At 44.1% G+C, this 17,694-nt stretch overlaps 1 protein-coding gene across 1 annotated transcript in view; it reads left to right on the top strand.

Annotated features, from left to right (window-relative positions):
* The first annotated feature begins 4,395 nt into the window (after positions 1–4,395).
* Positions 4,396–17,694, top strand: part of COL26A1 (collagen type XXVI alpha 1 chain) — a 173,363-nt gene continuing 160,064 nt past the window's right edge. Inside the window, exon 1 of the mRNA XM_062592601.1 lies at positions 4,396–4,547. Coding sequence (XP_062448585.1) covers positions 4,396–4,547 — 152 coding nt within the window. The remainder of the gene's footprint in view (positions 4,548–17,694) is intronic.

Raw genomic sequence — 17,694 nt, 5'->3', positions numbered from 1 at the left:
TGCAATGATTTTCATTTTCTCTGACAATATTCTGTCTCCTTTTTTCTGATAACTACTAGCTTTTGTAATACCATGAGTGGTGCTGTGTGACTGGGAGATAGCCTTCAATTCTAGGGCTGGGCTCTGCTCTTACAGCTGGGTGTGGGATCATACTGTGTGTTAATGCATCTGAAATAATAGTTCTTTACCTAAAGGTGGCTGTGAAGCAGCCCTCAGGACCCGACTTGCCTGCAGTACGAAGGGAGAGCCTGCAAGACAGCCTCGGGTATGGCAGTACTACCTTCTAAGTCACCTTCCAAACAGAAGCCCTTTTAGAAAACAAGCCCATCTTTTTCTGTATTATTCCACTGCTTTTCCTTTACGATCAAACAAAAAACAGGCCAAACTTTCAATGTTCCTTTTATTGTCTGTGTTTTCTCCTCACTTTCTTTGTTGGCTGGCTTGCATGTGTTTTATACATTTAAAGAAATTATAGTTGTGTCAACACTTTCTGATGCCTTGTGTCACAGGTATGTCCATGAACCAAGAAGCTGAAAAAACACTCCAGAGCATGTGAAACCGCTAGTGCTCCCACATACCCAATGGATTAGTCTTTTGACATAGCGGTGTAAGGCTGTCACTTGCATGGAAGGTGAGACGTGTGTGGGAAGAAGGCCCTCCAGGACCTGTTCTTCCATAACAGTTGAAGTAAAGCCAATCCAACTGGTAAACTGAAAACTTGGCCTCTTCTGGCCTCCTTGCCATTTAACCCTGGTGATTCCATGCACTGTGGCTTTCCAGTATGCACCTCTGCCTCTCCTAATTTGATCCAAGTTGATGAAATAATTCCAAATAATTTATTTAGTCCCAGTTGCCTAAGCAAATCTTTAATTGACATGCTTATGTACATGCATAAAAAATGTATCTTTTGTAATGTAGTATGTCTGTTTTATAAGAACAGGGCTGTTCAGATTTCAAGGGTTCGCTTCTCAAACTCCTGATAAATTGAATGAATTATGTTTTTGTTGGCTGTTCTTGTTACCTCCATCACTGTGTTTCCAATTTATCAACATACTTTTGAAAAACTGTTAGGATGTGTTGCACTCGTAAGCACCATGGGGAGAAAAAATATTCATTTATTACTGCTGTTGTGTTTGATTGTATTATGCATATCCAAATGACTAAAAATGAAATGTCATCTTTAATTCTCCCCTTACAGTAGACAATATCACCCTTTCTTCTCTCTTTCCAAGAACAGCTTGGAAGTTAATTCTTCATTTTTGTCTTAAATCAGCCACTCAGAAAAGAAGCAAGTGTGCATTAGGGACAGGGCAGGAGTAATGGAATCCTGGAGATCTGAGTTCTATTTCTGGCTCTGCCTTTAGCTCTTTGTAATCTTGAGCAAAGTCTTTTGACCTCTGTTCTCCACTTTCTCAGTTCATGAAATAGGAAGAGGATTACCTTCCTACATGTGTCTCTAATAATGTGCCAGAATCATGTCTTTTCTAATCACCTGTGTTTAATATCCCCTCTTAGGGTCTTGCAAAATCAGTGAAGGCTAAAGTGGCAAATCAAGCATGCAAGCAAAAATAAAAAAGCCCTTGGACAGTGAAGACTTGAAGACTGTGAAGTGCTGCCTAAGAGCCAAGCCAGGAGAAAGGTCACAAAGCCATTGGTGCCATTCAGTGCTGGTAAATACAGATAAAAGATCTATCTTAGCCTGACAGGAAAGGGAACTAAGTGTGTTTGGGACAAGAGGCTGAAAACAAGACCTCAGAGCACAAGCTGGAGCTGCGGTAAGTGGCCAGGGTGGAGGCTGTGGGGGACTGGCCCAGCTGCACCTGGGCTGGACATGCACACACAGCTGAGGGGATTGCTCTGATTAAAGAGCAGGGGAGCTTCAGAGACCCGTTTAGCACTTGGGAAGTGCTTGAGCTTTGAGTGCTCTTCCAGGAGCAGGGTTGAGGGGTTCTTTTTTGTTATCCTGCCCTGTCTGGTGGGACTGAGCAGACAACCTGAGGGCTGGCTCTGAGCAAAATGGCTGTGCCTAGTCCTGAGTCTGTGGCCAGCCCCAGAGCAAGAAGCAGAGAGGCTCTGTCAGAAAGATATTACCAGAGCGGCTGAATGGCTTTGGGTAAGTTGCTGGGAGCTCAGTATTTTCTTGTGAGGTGAGGAAGAAGAGAAAGAAAAGGTTCCCCTTGCTGAAGGCAAGGGGAAACTGAGGCAGAGAAACGTGCTATGGCAGATCTGAGGCTGGACTGGGTGCAAAGGTCTCTGTTATGTCCCAGCTCCAAGCATTGAGGGCTTTTTGCAGATATACAGTGTCTGTTTCTGAGCAGGCTTATCAGGTCACTGCTGCTGGATTGGACCTGTTCCCTTTGAGCCTAGACAGTGTGGACCCACTGTCTGCTTTGGGCTCAGGAACTGGGCACCCTGAGAGCAGCTGTGGGGCAACCCTGGGGAAGCCACATGGAGCTGCTTTGCAGACTTTGCCCCTGCCTCTTATGTGATTTGCTCCAGTGATTAATGATATTGCCTGTTTAAAAACCCAGTGCTTCATTTGCAGTCTAAACTTGTCTGGTTGCAGGCTCCAGCCAGGGGCTATTTATCTCTGTGTGCAGGTTCTTGGGGTGTGCCCTGTGGGGGAAGGGGTAGGTGCTCACCCAGGCACAGAGGTGGGGGATGAACCTAGCAATTGCTGGCTGTGGCATCCTGCAGGGATCTTGCCCTTTTGTGGGGAAAGGGGTCTTTCCCTTTAGAGGTGTTGCAGAGCCCCACTGAGAAACCCCAGACCCCAAGGATACCCCATCAAAACCTGTTTTTGATGGTAAATCAGGGCAGTGCTTGGATGGCTATGTAAACAAAGGTGCAAAAGTGGGTACTGTGAGGCTGCAGGATTTGAGGGTGAAGGCTTGGAAACACACTTGCATGGTCCTAGAAATGAAATCCTTCTGTCCTGTGTTGGGTTCAGACCACTTGGCTGCTGGAGCTCACTGCCTGGGCAAGCAAGGTGCCCCCTGGAGCAACTCTGGGCTGGGAGTCAGGGAGAAACCCATTTTGTCTGAGTCTCTGCAGCTTCTTCCCTTTCTAATGAGTGCTTTCCTCCAGCCCCCTCCAGGCAGGCTTTCCTGCAAGAGAGAGAGCCTAATGGTAGGGGGACACCGAAAGGGCAGCCAAGATGGTCTATGACTCTGTCACCAGATCTGGGGCATACAAGTGCTATAAACCCAAACTCAGCTGCCTGCATGAAGAAGGAGCCTTACTACTGGCTCCCTCCTTGGGGTACTGCCATACTGAAACAGCCATGTGCTTTCACAGCTGCAAAATCTCTGCTCCTGCTTGCAGTAGGGGCCAACTGTGCAATTCTTCCCCATGCTCTGGGGCATCTTGGGTGCTAAGTACAAGGGGTCTACACAATCCCAGCTAACTGGTGAAGAGGATGCTTGTATGAGACACCAAAAATGAGCAGGATATACGTGTTGAAGCAGCAATTACTTTTTAACTGGCCTTTCAGGTTGCCGTGTGAATGAGGCATCTCAGAAGGATATGTTTCCTGCTTGTATGACTTGTGTGGTGCGAATGTGGCAGAAACCAAGCCCCAGCTAGGTCATTTCAGGGTGTCTTCCCTGTGCCGCTGAAGTGCAGTAGGGTCCCTTAGAAGTGGCTCTCTCAGTTAAGCAGGGAAATGCAGGCAGTTGTCATCATCAATATCCGAACTGCTTCGGGTTTGAGACTGGGGCTTGTACTCCTCATACTTCGGGTATGCTATGTGCTTGTACCCAAAACTGCCTAGTGACGTGGGCAGCTGGAGCCAAGTTGCTAGTGAATGTGGACTTTCTGCCGTGATGCTGCCAGCCCTCCGCAGGCAGCACAGTGATGCCTGTGCCTCGTTTTCCCCCGCTAGCCACTCTGTGTGGGCTGTGAGCAAGCACTGGGCAGGTTTTGTACCCAGGTAGGGCTGTGGCTTGCCTGCTTCTCAGGCCTTAGGCACCAAGGTGTCCTGATGCTTTCACCAGGGAGCCCCTTCGCAGCAGGGTCTGCTGTCAGGCCTGGCAAGGGTTAATGCAGAAACCCCACGCCCCCTTTGACGGAGTCCGATCAACCTCGCCAAATTTGAAAAGGCATCCGGGGCTGAGTGTGCGCCCTGGGCGCAAAGAGCAGCGCTGGCCCTGGACACCCTATGCGAGCAGCAGCAGCCAGGGCTCAGTTTGCAGAGGGAACTGGGCTTCCCCTTGAGAGCCAGAGCAGCAGCCCCTGTGCCTGGGGCAGCCCTGCCCCCCTGGTCCCACGCTCCTGAGCCATCCCCACCTCAGCGGCTCCCATCGTGACCCCGCAGTGGGGAGGTGCGGGGGCCTTGCGGCTTTGTGCCGAGTAAGAGGAAAGGGGGTGTATGAGGAAAAGCTTATTCCCGCAAAAATGCGGTTTGCTTTTTTCTTATCCTGGTGCTGCTGCCTGCAAGGATGTGTGCTAGGGACTGGCTTCCTCTACCAATTCCCAACATCAACCCTACAGCACAACTACCCAGAGCAGAGTTCGGGCTCTCCGGGCAGTGGCTTCACCAGTCGCCGGTGAGTAAGATTGGGCCCAAGCAGCGGGACAGCAAAATCGCGGGCAGAAATGCTCTCCCCGCTGCCTGCACTGGCATTTTGATCCCTGAGGAGGTTGTGAGGGGAATGCAGTGCTGCTGTGCCCTGGGTGAGCATCCTTCCCAGGCGGCGGGGCGGGTGGCTGCCCAGGGGCTCCCTACCTGCCTGGGGCAGTGTCCCTCTGGGGCAGGAGGTGCTGATGGAGTCGAGGACCTGAGCTCTGGCAAGTAAACCCCTCAAAGCCTACCCTTCTTGCCTCCCCCAGTCTGCTGGGGATGAAAACTTGGCTGTACCAGGGCCATGGGGCAGTGTGTCACTGTGTTGTGCAGATCCAGGGTTTTAAAACCTCCTGAGCTGGGACACTGGGGATGCCGGCAGAGGGAACTGTTACAGCCCCTGGCTATGGAGAAAACTTGTTCAGCTCAACAAAGGAAAGACCTTAATTATAGATCTCTATTCAAGAGCTGCAGCTTTCAAATAGCTATTTAGAACCAAACCTCCCACTCCTTCCCCCTGCCCCGAGCCCGTTTCTCATAAACTTAATGTAAATCAGTTTTGATTTACTGTAGCTTGCTGCTTCAATAGAGCAAACAATTTAGACTCCCCCTCCCCTCTGTTTTCTCTGGGTATTTCTCTAGAGGTGAAACAGCTGTTCAGATGAATGAGCCTCTTACTTTATACAGTAAGAGAGTGGCTTAACCTGATTCCAGTTGTTCTTAAATTTCACATTTTTTTTCAGTGATTCCCTTAAATTCTCATGTCCCTCCCCATTTAATATTCAGGGCTTGTCCATCTTGTCTGTACCCCTCCCCACGCTAATACCTAGCGTGTGTGAGTTAGGCTGCTGTGGTGATGGTGGGGTAGATTAGCATAGTTTGTTGGGCTTGGAATTGAGATAAGGCATCTGCACACTGGGTTGCATCAGTGTGACACAGAAGTACAAGAGTGGGTGCTATCCTAGTGCGTTGCACAGTTCCCACATATGGTGCATATTTTGTCTCCAAGTGGGGGTGGTTTTGTTTGCTGGCCTGTTAAGCATGCCTCAGTCTGTAGGGGGTGTGATGTTAAAACTACAGTAACTGTCAAAGGGTTTGAAACAGCAGAAAATTATAGGAGAGTAATGGGATAAACCTATCCTAGTTGGATCTGTTCCAAGGAACCCCCTTCCCATAGCATGAGTTGCAATGAGAACCACATGTCATTTGTCTTACATATCTATTAGCCTGCAGAACTTTATTCAGAGCTACCACACTTACATGAGTATGTACTGTATCTCTGCTCACCAAAGACCTTTCCCGATTCACACGCTTGCGTGGTTTTCCCATGTGTCAGTTGTTTGGATAGCTGACACTTTGTCAGGGGAATATATCCCTCTCCAAGTCTTTAAAGTGCTGCATAAAACCGTCTAAAGTGGATTTAAACAGTGAGGTAGGGAAAGCTGGTAGAATTCTTGTCCAGTGGAACTTTGCCATGTGCGAATCTCTGATTCTGGCTTAAAGCAGAGAAGGAAATAAAAATTAAAAAAACCCAACCTTCGAAGGAAAGGGAAATCATCAGTGGAAGCTCTGAAATAAAGATTCAAGTGTTTAGTCAAATATCACACGTTGAAGCAATCTTTGTATGTTTAGAATTTCCCACTGAATGGTGAAGCTTTGTTGGAAAATGTCTAACAAAAAACTTCATTTCCTGATGGGGAAATTTGTGTGGGAAAACTTTACCCAGCAACAATGTTAGCCCTTTGAGAGGAGCCTCCTGCAGGGTACAGTTTCAGGTTGGGATTGCTGTGCTCTTATGGATTTAATATGGTGCGGGATTAAGAATGAGGCTTTTTGCTCTTAAATCTGACATTGATCTGCATGGATGTGAGGCACTTTCTCAGAAGGACTGCATCAGACTGGTGTAAGTTGTTGTTTACACTGTTCATTGTCCTTTTTCCCATCTAAACTGGGGATCCTTATAGCACCTGAATTGTTATGGTAAGCAATGGCAGCTGCATCAGAATAAGAGTCTGCTATCTCTACCCTGGGGAGGTTGCAGTGACCAAAAGAAGGGCAGGTGATAGCTGTTAATGGCACTTAATAGCCATTCCCGCTTTCCACTCTGTGGCTTTCCCAGTGTGTGCTGTCTACAGTGACTTTGGCACTTTTCCTGGATGCCTTCTGCCAAGAATAAACAGGCTGAAGCCTTGGAAGTTGCTACTGCAGCTCCAGGTTTTGGTAAGTTGCAGCAGTTTTGTGATCTATGCTGATGTAGTGCTTTACAGCTGACATCTTTCCTTGACATAAGACACACCCTGTTCTTGCAGTTAGGTTTTTCTGTCCTTGATCAGCCTGTGAAGACATGATAGAGCTGTCTGGGAATCTGCTATCAAAATTTTTTAACTAACTTGTCACAAAAGTTGTATTTCACTAGGAAAAGATTCCAGCAACCTTTTTATTTTTTCTTTTCTTGTTAGAAAACAGTTTCAAACTCAGTAGCTAATTCCGTCCTTGGTGTCCAGGTTGCAGGCTATCCTAGAGATGGGCTTCCAGGGCTCTAAGGACTGCTGAGCTTTTTATTCCCCTGACAACAGGGGCCCTGGACAGTGTGAAAAGCCTTGAGGGGGGTGAGGAGAGAGGAAATTAGAGAAGGAGGAAGGAAAGCATAATTCACATATCTCAATGAATTTCTGCAATACTTATTCTGGTGGGAATGTTGCTTGCTTGTTCTTGTTGTTATTTTTTTTAATGAGAATTCAAGCTTTTGGTTGGCTTTACTGATAGATCTTGTCTATTAGACATAAGAAACTTCTAGTATGTCTCTGCACGTGCTTGAAATGCTATGAACTTCTCTAGGGCATGTATAAGCAATAATGACTGAAATCCAACCCGCAGTGTTTGCAGGCATTGTATGTAATGTAGCTGCTAAGCCAAATGTTTGATGTTCATGTTCAACACACAGATTTCCAACTTGCTACCGAGAATAGGAAGTGGATCTTACCCAAAGTATAGCAATGAAGGGGCCATCTTCCCAACAGAAATGTTGGCATTATTAACTAGGCTGTATTGATAGTTACAATTTGGTACTTTGCTTATTTTGATAGTAGTTGGATAGATAGGCCCTTCTAATGGTAGTTGGTAGTGCTTGCTGTAGCAGGGATGTTTCCCGAGGATGAGTTTAGAGGGGAAGGTAACATCTATCCATGGAAATCTGTAAGTGCAACTTCTGGTCACTAGAGACAGATTTCAACACAGAAGACTAGATGGCTTCACTCAGTTCTTGTGTCATATACTTGCTTCAGAGACCAGAGCCCAGCCAAGGTGAGACACAGCTGTGTTCTAGCTGTGGCTCTGCCAATGACTTGCTCCATGTCAGAGGACAGATCACTTTGCACTGAATTCAGTGGAGCAAGTGGAGCAAGTAAACATACTTTCTGTGCTGCTTTGAAGTAGGAGAGCATGTGTTTTTTTTTTTTTTTTTTTTTTTTTTTTTTTTTTAACTGACATCAGCTTTCTTGTACTCTATCCTATCTTATTTCTCCCCTTGGGGAAAACAAAACAAAACAAAACTGGTGTGTTGATGCTTTCCTGCTTGGATGATTCTTGAAATACACTGCTAATTATCTTGAGACAGGCAGTCTCCTAATAGGTGACCAGAACTGCTGCTAGCTTTCAAGATCAAGAAGTTTGGAGCAGATTTAGTAAAGGTAGATCTTCAAAACAGCTGTGTACATTGTTCCATGTCCCATAAGCTACACCTTTGCTAGACTTTGAATTTGCTTCTCCTGTGTATTTGAAGGACTGTGCTGAACTACGCTGTAATGCAATAAACTAGTCTTCAGCCTGTTAGGTAAGGCTTTAGTCTTGTTAAGTAAGTGGATTTGTTTATGTGAGAGAAGCCTGGTTTTGATATTACAGGGTGATTCATAAAACAGTATCCTGATCTATGTAGTCTGCCTAGTGCTTTTAGAATGTGTTCCTAGTGTTTTCCTGACAATTGTCTGTTAATTCGGAGTTTCCGAGGGAAAGATGGTTCGAACATGAATTCACGCCCAGATTTTGAAGTCCCTGTGGTTCTTAAATGGGTGTGGAATATAAGACTATACATTTTAGAGCAATGTGGTTCCCTTCCTTTTCCTGAGAGGCTCTTGCTTTGAGTCATTCCCTCTATCACCTAATAGCCTACAGATATTCACTGCCAAAGATCTCTGGGGTGTGCTGTAGACTGTGCAGGGATGTCTAGCAAACAAACTGGGATTTGTGTCATGCTGAGTCCTCTGCACTAATTCCCCTTTGAAGTACCCTACCCAGGTAACCAAGAGGTCAGAAGGTCTTCAGCTCATCGCCAAACCTTTCAACTATCTTGTGTTTGTTTCCTGCCTTCTTTAGCCATATGATCTTCATCTAACTTGTGGGGTTCAGTGCCGTAGCTTTGCAGCACAATTAGAACAGTGTGTAAGGGCCTAGCAACACTGGAATTGCTTTGAAATACCAGGCATGACTTTAGTTACTGCACTAAATTGTATTCATTTAGGAAATCTCCTACTGTCTTGGCTTTCCAGCTGTTTGTGTGAATTGTTTCCTGTCATGTATGTTTCATTTTCCAACTCTAGAAAAGAAAAGGGCAGCGGAGAGGCAAAGCAATGGGTGGCAGTGAACTCGTGCTCTCCTTGGATAAATTAACAAGTGTGTCTCTTCCAATAACTCTTAATTGTTCATTTTCTCAAAGCTGGGCTTGTTAGTGTTTAAAACCCTGCATGAAACACACAAGGTTAGAAACTTAACAGCTTTGCTTGGCCGAGTAGTTTTGTGACTCTTGGATCATAGACTGCTTACCTCTCTATTTTATCTGATTGGGCTTTGTCTTGATAAAGGGAAAAAAATTTAAGAATATCTTTTGAATTTGTAACTAAAATAACTATTAAAGAGTGAAAGCATGGAGTGCTTGTAGGTCTGCTGATTAGAGTAATGGACTAACTAGCAAACTCTTTCTAGATTTAGACCTCTAGCATCTCTAGATGCTGAAACCACATTATTCTGTTCTGAATCGTATACTACCTCTCCTGTGGGGTGATACTAAAATTCACTGGACTTCATTTCTGCAATATGTTCAAAGCTCTCGAGTCACTTTTAGTTGGAGAGAGATAGACAGTGCTTAACTCTACTTTCACTGAGACAGGATGTTTATCTTGAGGCTTTCAACTAGCTCATGCCAACTTGGATATCAAAAAAGACTCTAATAAGAATCAGAGCTGCAAAATTTTTCTTAACAAAATGTTAGTAACAGGAATATTGTCCTCCAGATCTTCAATCTACTATATAATTGAATAGTAGTAAGGTTTCTGCTTAACGTATATGAACACAATGGGGCACTACAGAAAGGGAAGAGGGTAGGAACGGTGATGCTGTTCTCTATTGCTTTTCTTCCGTATTTCCTTTTTGGGAAGAACAATTATTTATGGACTTGCAATTTATTACCCTGAATAATGAGCTTGATGTTTTGGTTTGTTTGACATCTTTAATTCTGCACCACCCTGAATATGAACAGATGTGTAATTAAGGAGTATGCTTGAATGAAAGTGTTGTCTGTAATGGTTTAGGCCTGGGTATTTGAAAATGGTTATATCCATTTCATCCATTTCTCTCTCTCTCTCTTTTTTTTTTTTTTTTTTTTTTTTTTTGAGGGGAAGTGTAAGTGGGAAGCTATTTCAGATCTGAGACCCATTTTCAGCTTCAGAAGTAGGGAGATCGTACTCTGGCAAAGAAAAAAAACCCAAACAAACCAAAAAACATCCCCTACCTCCTCTGTTTAAAGGGCTTTCAGCCAAAAGCCCACTGGATGGTTGCTGCTGAGAGAAATGTTTGGGGCAGCTTTGATGTTTAATGTCTAGGATAGATGGGTCTCCTTTTCCATAATTCTATGTTTTCATTCTATGGGTTATTTGGAAAACCCAGTTCAAGTATCTGCCTCTTAAAACCCCAAATAGTTACACTTTTTTAAAGTCCCCCCCTTTAAACCTGAGAAGAGCAGGTATCTGTGAGCTTCTTCTATGTAGGACTCTTCCTTTTACTTTCTTGTGGTCTGCTGCATGCCTCTAAGCTGTCCTGTGAGAGCTGAGTAAGGCTTTCTTTATTCAGCTATATTCCTTTGTGTTGAGGAAACAATCTATCTGCCCAAACTTTAATGCTGATGTGAGGTACCACTGTACAGAAATACGTATAGTCATGTCCAATCTTGATACCAAGTTAGGTAATCAGATGTCTTTTTAATCACTTCCAACTTTTGCTGCTCCAAGGAATTGGGTGGAAGTGATATTCTTCTGCAGTATTTGTGCTGTTTACAGACATATGTTTGCTCAAAGCATCTTGGAAATGCCAGCACAATGGACTTGTGAGGTAGGGAAATATTCTACTGTATATGGTCTTATAATCAAATTGTGCTGAGTTGTAGAGTTAGGGCAGGTCCTATTTGTTTGTGTCCCATTTTCTGTGCATGTATGTTCTAGTGGGGAGCTAGTTTTGGATCTGCAGGTGAGCAAAACTCAATCCCGCTTTTCATTGCTCAGTGGAATACCTTTCCAAAAAAAAAAAAAAGCAGACTGAACACGTGGAGTAGGAAGCAAGTGCCAAATGAAGGCAGTGTAGGCAAAGGCATTTTATGAAAGATGTCAGGTAAGGATAATTTGGGGAATGGACAGTGCAGAAGTGAGGAAGGGGACATAGCATGTAGGACCAGAGCACTAAGGTGACTTGTCCTCTGCTCTGTGTGAGTGAAGAACTAGAATAGGATTCTTCTCATTGTAGGCATGTGGGTCTCTGGGACTAAGAAAAGGCAGCAGTGTAGGTGCTAAGTGAGCTAGATCTTCCTCTTGTCCTGTTGTGGTGACTCTGTGAGATGGAGTTTCTCTGTTAAGGCATGGCGCAGGAACTCCTTTCTCTGCTTGCCTTGTCCTGTGCCTGGGGTCAGTCGCCATCTGCTCTTTCCCCACAGGACTATGCTTGTTCCGCAGTTCAGAAGTGTGGTGCTGGGAGCTTTCAGCTTGGTTTGAAATGCTGCTTCTCATCATGAAAAGGCTTGGGGCAGATAGGCTGCTGTGGGTGTTTGGATGACATAACGTCTCCAAGCCTCCTTTCCCATTGGCCTACTGCTGCGGTGCTTGGTGGGGTGTGGTAGCCCTGAATGGAAGGGCAGACATTTTTTTGCTGTGTTCTGCGTAGCCCTTATTAAACTCAGATGTTTCTAACCTCTTTCTCCAGGCTGTCATTATTGCTGTAAATGCAGCAGAGGACAGTGAGCTTCTTCAAATCCTCGTCTGAGGCAGCACTGAGTGACAGCTCTACTACGATCTGCTCATGCATGTGTGGAGGGGGATCTGTCATGAATTTAACCCTTCAACCCAAGGAAGGTTCTGCTAATGTTTTCTCCAGGGGAAAAAGATCTTCTGCAGCTACTTCTCTGCCCCTCAGTTTGCTTGGGTTACTGGCTCTCTTCTCATCTGATTCTTTCTGTTCCCCTGGAACTGTTCTGTTTTTTCCACCCTATTCAATGTGGGTTGTCTGGCGGCTTGTATCCTCACTATATCTTGTCCAAACTTGGAGCTGTTCACATTTTCAGGTGGCAATGAAAGTGATGCCAGCTAAAATATGGTTTTAGTTGCTGTGCTGAGATGACTGAAAATTTTCTAGGGGAAGATACTTGGGTCTGGCTGTCAGCAGCTCCTGTGTTACAGCCATAGGTGTTCCTGATTTACTGTGCGAGTCTTACAGAAATTTTTCTTGTTTTTTTGGCCTTTCCTTTTGTTAACAGAAAAGGAATAAGAGACTCCCATAGAAACAGGATCTTAGATGCTTCCTGCCTTTCTCCTATTAAGTCTGTCTTGCACAATGCAAGCTACTGTATCCCCTTCAAGTGCTGCTTATGAATCCTTAGTACCTCTAAATACAAGACCACCAACTCTGAGGTATGACCAGGCTGTTTCTAACCTTCTCATATATTTATCCAGGGATTGCTGTGTCTCTGGCAATTCTCCTTTATGAATCTCAAATCTCTATGCACTGGATATTACTCTGTTTTGGACTGAGAAGTTCTTGCCCCTGCAAGTTACCAGAGCTGCCTTATGCATGGTATCTGGCTTGGTGAGAGCTGCCTTCCTACAAGTTTTCTGAGAATCTCTGTAAGATTACCTGTATGACTTGTTTTTATGACAGTTTTGCATTTGACTGTAATCTTGCATGCCCTCTTATAAATTGAGCTCAAGACACAGATTCTAATCTGTCAGGAGCTAACCTAGATGTTGGGAAGATCACTGGCATATCAGTACTGTATTTGGCCACTGGATGCTAGATTTCTCTTTGGAGATCTGGGCTATCCTAAGGCATTTGAAAATGGGCTGCTCCATTGCTAGGTACTTGAAATTGGGCCATCTGAGTCTCTGGCTTGGTTTAAACTGCCCTTCAAGAGTTTCTGGCGCATGGGAGCTTTTGTCATTTGGTATTCCACATCCCTGGGAAAACACTGATTTAATTAATGCTCATTGCAGCTTTGAGGGGAACTTTTTATGCTGCTTTTAATGAACTTTAAGCTTAAAATGGCAGGGATCCTGAGATCTGAGCTGTCAGCTTGGGTCTGTCATTGGCACTAGCAGTACAGGACGGAGAAAATTTGATACGCTTAAGCTTCAGGATTTCAGCATGGCAAACTCCACTAACCTAAACACTTAGGGGGAGTCGCATTCTTTAGTATGCCTAATCTCTGAATTTTGTTAAACATGCATTCCTACCAGAACTGTATTGGACAGAACAATAGTGACCAGCTGGGCAAGTGACCCTGGCTTTTCTGGTCGTCAAAGGAATTCAGATTCTGAGGAGTTCAGATTCTCATGTGCAGCTTAAAATGATCTGGATTTAGTTGCTTTTAATTATCAGCTGGCTGATTCATAAGGCTTTGTTTTTTCCATCCTCTCCCTGAACAAATGGACTGTTCTCGCAAACACTCTGCCTGTATTCTATAGCATAGCACAAAGTCTGGGAATTGAAACTTGTGAGTTCTTATTTTCCCTGAATATAATGGGAATAGTAATCCTTCCCTTTGTGGAAGGGAAGGCTCTGGGGAGTATTTTCTGAGGGTGTGGTTAGATCTCTAGATGGAAAGCTGCAAAATCTAGTATTGTATGTGAATGTATGCACAAGTTTATAATAAATCTATGAATGATAATACTTGGCTCTAGTATAAACTTCCACTGTTACAGAATAGAGGTCAGCATGCTCCTTGTTTCATGTACCTCTCTGAGCCTGGAGGGCTGGAATTAGTCTATGGGAGTTAGTCTTTGACCTTAGCAGAGAAAGATTTAGTGAGGAGGTCAGGCTGAGAGACGCAGGAGTGAAGAGGAGGGAGGTGCTGAGTGGGAGAGGCTGGAGTCAACAGCAGCAGAGGGTAGAGCGAAGGCACTGGCTGTGGTGCTTTTCTCTCCCCTTGTTCATTGAATGGGCTGTGGGAGGCTGGATGTGTTGTGTGTCCATGGAAGCAGCACTGACCCGTGGGCATGTGATGAAAAACTGTCGCTTCAACAACTGTTGCTGCCACACAATACCAGCTTTTGAGCAATGGCTGGTCTAGTGTACGATGCTGTAAAGTTCCTCCGTTCCCATGCAGCATCTGATGTATAGTAGAAGAGCAAAAAAGGCAAGTTGGCTCTGAAGGATGTTACAGCACTTGGCTTAATGCCGCTGTAAATCAGCGTAACCTGCAGCAAATATATTCTCTCCCTGCAGTGTATTTCGGGATAAAGCACAGAGCCAAATAGTTTAAACTATCGCACAGTAAAATACTGTCTCTTGGGCTGCTGTTACTGGAAGTCACTAATGTATATCACAAATGATACAAAAATTTGGGATTACAAAGTTGTAGGAATTCCTAGGCTGTAGGCCTCTGGATAAGGTTTGAATGACTACACATTGCAAGCAGAAATAATAAGATGCTACTTTGCCAAGCCCCAGAAAAATACTTGATTCCTGATAGTGTAATTAAAAGTCTGCTTAAACCTCTTCAAGACCTCTGCAACAAAACCCACTGGGAATTTGTTGCAAGAACTGCAGCAACTTGTTCATTGGGTAATGTCCTTTGAAACCATCAAGCTCTCTAATTATGTTTATCAGTCCCTGCCAAGTGGTTATTGGCATCTGAACTAGAAGGTTCTAAAAGCAGCATCTAGAAATGACCTTAGAATTTTGATGGTATTAAGCTTTCAGCTCCCAGGTACCTTCTGGAGAAGTTGCTCCTTAATCTTTGGGAAGGTAAGGATGAAATTGTATCCATTGGTAAGGGGCTGGCTTGTGCCTTGGTTGAACCTAGGAATCAGCTTGTGCTACCCACGTGCCTGGGTTATTGTATCTGAACATCCTGCTGTGGCCTAAAGAGAGACAGGGCTCACTGGCTGTGGCTCATGTATTGTGGGTAGCAATTGAACAGGCTGTACCACTGTTGGCTGCAAGGAGAAGCAGTCCAGTAGTTATTCTCTGTCACCCCCTCTTTTGAAATCCTGTTCAATAAAACCTTTCTTTTTGTGTATGCATATGAGAAGTTTCAGTTGAAACTCATTCTTTTTTTTTTTTTTCTTTTTTTCCCTTTTCTCCCCCGCAGGAAGTGTGGCACGTGCATCACAGATGTTTTAATTTGAATCTCAGCACTAATATGTGCTATAAATATTGGTGTTCAGTGGCTTTCCTGGTATATGGCCTCCTTGTACACTTCTTAGGAAGTTGCCAAGTGAGTGCTGCAATGACTGGGTGACAGCTGCTGCCTTTACCTAAAGGGTGGCTGTATTTTGCTGAAATACTGCATGTAAAAAGTCCCCCAAACTGCAATGGAAGGTTATAAAGGAAAACCTTCAAATTATGGATGTATGGGGGGAAAAAGCACAAACAAGCTTTTTAGCTGTAATGTACAAAGACTGCTTGCATATATATGCTTAGCATAACAATACTCTGTAGACTGTACAGTTTCTGAACTATGTGTCATTCACAGGTTTCCTGGTTTGCAAATGTATGCTACTTTTCCAAAGCTTGACTATAAGAGAGACAGCAGAAAGACATAAAACAACTGTTAGCCATCAATAAAATTTAGGTTATAACCGTCTCTTTTCTGAAAAGTCTTATCCTTCATGCTCTCTTCCTTCATGTTACTCTATTCGGCCTCCAAACGTTCTGCTTTTGGAGAAATCTGTGTAAATCTGAGGGAGGAAAATGTCAGCTGTCTTTAATGTCTTTGCCTTGAATTTACTGCAAGCTTCTGCAAGTAGTATCCGTCTAAAATGGGATATGGGTGTATCTGGTGTTGGTTAGTGCCTGTTGCTTTCCCTCTGCATGCAGAGGCTCTAATACCAATAGCTCTAAACATTTCCAGTCACAGAAGTGAGAAGAGAGTTGCCTGATAAATGACCCCCACTCCTATTAAAAAAAAAAAAAAAAAAAAAAGTTCATGTGGCTGATTTTGCCCCCTTACCAAATTCATGGTTAAAAGTATGTTGTGGATTTTCCCACTTTGCCTTGATGGGGAAAGTTAGGTTGTCCTCTCTTTTTGCATTGGTAGGTAATTTCACATTAAAAAAAAAAAAAAAAAAACACCAAAACAATCCCCTCTGTCTTGCCCAATGCTTATATAATGGATTTTGCCATATTTGATAATTCCCCACAGAACAGTGCAAGAATTTTTCTGGCCAACTGGCTGTAGCTCTCCTTCAGGCCCCCTGCTGTCACCTCTCTGGCTAAGTGCTTCTTTCTTCCCATCCGGTTTCTTGCATGTGTACTCAGGAATGTTTCAAAGCAGTGTTATCATTCCTAAGGAATCTACTGTGCGTGCGCAGGCTATGGGGGTTTTTCTTTTGACTATTATTACTTGGCCAAATCAAACCCATTTTCCACCTGGATACCGAAATGTAGATCTTCTCCCTCAAGACCATCTCCCTTCCAAATAGAAGCTTCCAAAGCACTGAGGCACTAAAGCAGTTTCTTAGATTACTCAAGAATTTTTTAGTAATAGAGAAAGGTGTTAGTGTTTCTCTTCAGGTGAGAAGGGCTCTCTTTCCCGCTTCCCTCCCATGAACAAACTAGGTTGCAGCAAGGTTTATGAAGAGAAAATAAATAAATGTACTTGGCCAGAAATGAGATATGGAGACTATTAAGTGAAAGCTTAGAAAGCTGTGTCAAAAAGCAAGAGCTTTTTAACTGAAAAAAGGCTGGTAGAGCGCTACTTCTAGATGTCTTCCTGTGTTCTATCTATAGACGTTCAAGTGCAATGGGATGCGAGTGATTTCAGTGTGTACCATCTGGTTAAGAGGGAGATTAAAAGTTGATGAGACAACACAGAGTTTTCACGAGCAGGGGTTTGGGGCTACTGTGTGCGGAAGAGCTGATCTCCGGCAAATGCTATGTAGTTACTTCGATGGCTTTGGAACAGCACAGCCGGCCGAGTGTAAGAGTGGGAGCCTGGAGAAAGGTGAAAAGGAGGTTGCTGGTGTAGCAGAATGTCATATGCCTGTGAATACTGCGTCCCAACTGCATTTCTGCTTTGTGCGGAGGAAGCACTTCGCAACTGACACCTGGAGAACACTAGGAAAACGTTTTAGGGCAACTCATTATTGTATTTAGATGGGCACCGAGAATAAGTGGCATGAGAGGAAAGCAAGAAGGGAAAGATGGGATCCCCTAACCACCCATGGGTGTGGATATGTGCTTATAAAGAGTGTTGCTAGTGTACTACAGTAAAAATGATTTTTGAAAGCTGTAGGCTGGTTAAGTAGAAATTTTTTACCTTAAAGCTGTTGAGACAGTGAGCTAAGGCAGGAGGATGTCTCTAATCTCTCTCCCAACATACACTTGAATCAATACTGAGTGTTGTAAAGGGCAAACTTAGCTCTCTGATCACACAACAGATCTCAGTTTTGATGTTCCTGCTTCCCTACATGTGCAACTCCCATGGGTGTGACTGGAACAATACGATTATTTTCCAAATTATTTTTTATTGTGTGCCCAGGACAGCCTTGTGCCAGACACAGCAGACACATGGAATAAAAAGTTCTCAATTTAAACAGCTAATTAACACACACAGCCTTTGGGTTTTGTTTTTCAAACTGATTAACACTTTGAATGCCTGC

The sequence above is a fragment of the Rhea pennata genome, chromosome 20, assembly GCF_028389875.1.
Source record: "Rhea pennata isolate bPtePen1 chromosome 20, bPtePen1.pri, whole genome shotgun sequence".
Classification (NCBI taxonomy): domain Eukaryota; kingdom Metazoa; phylum Chordata; class Aves; order Rheiformes; family Rheidae; genus Rhea; species Rhea pennata.
This window is presented reverse-complemented; position numbering and strand designations above follow the sequence as displayed.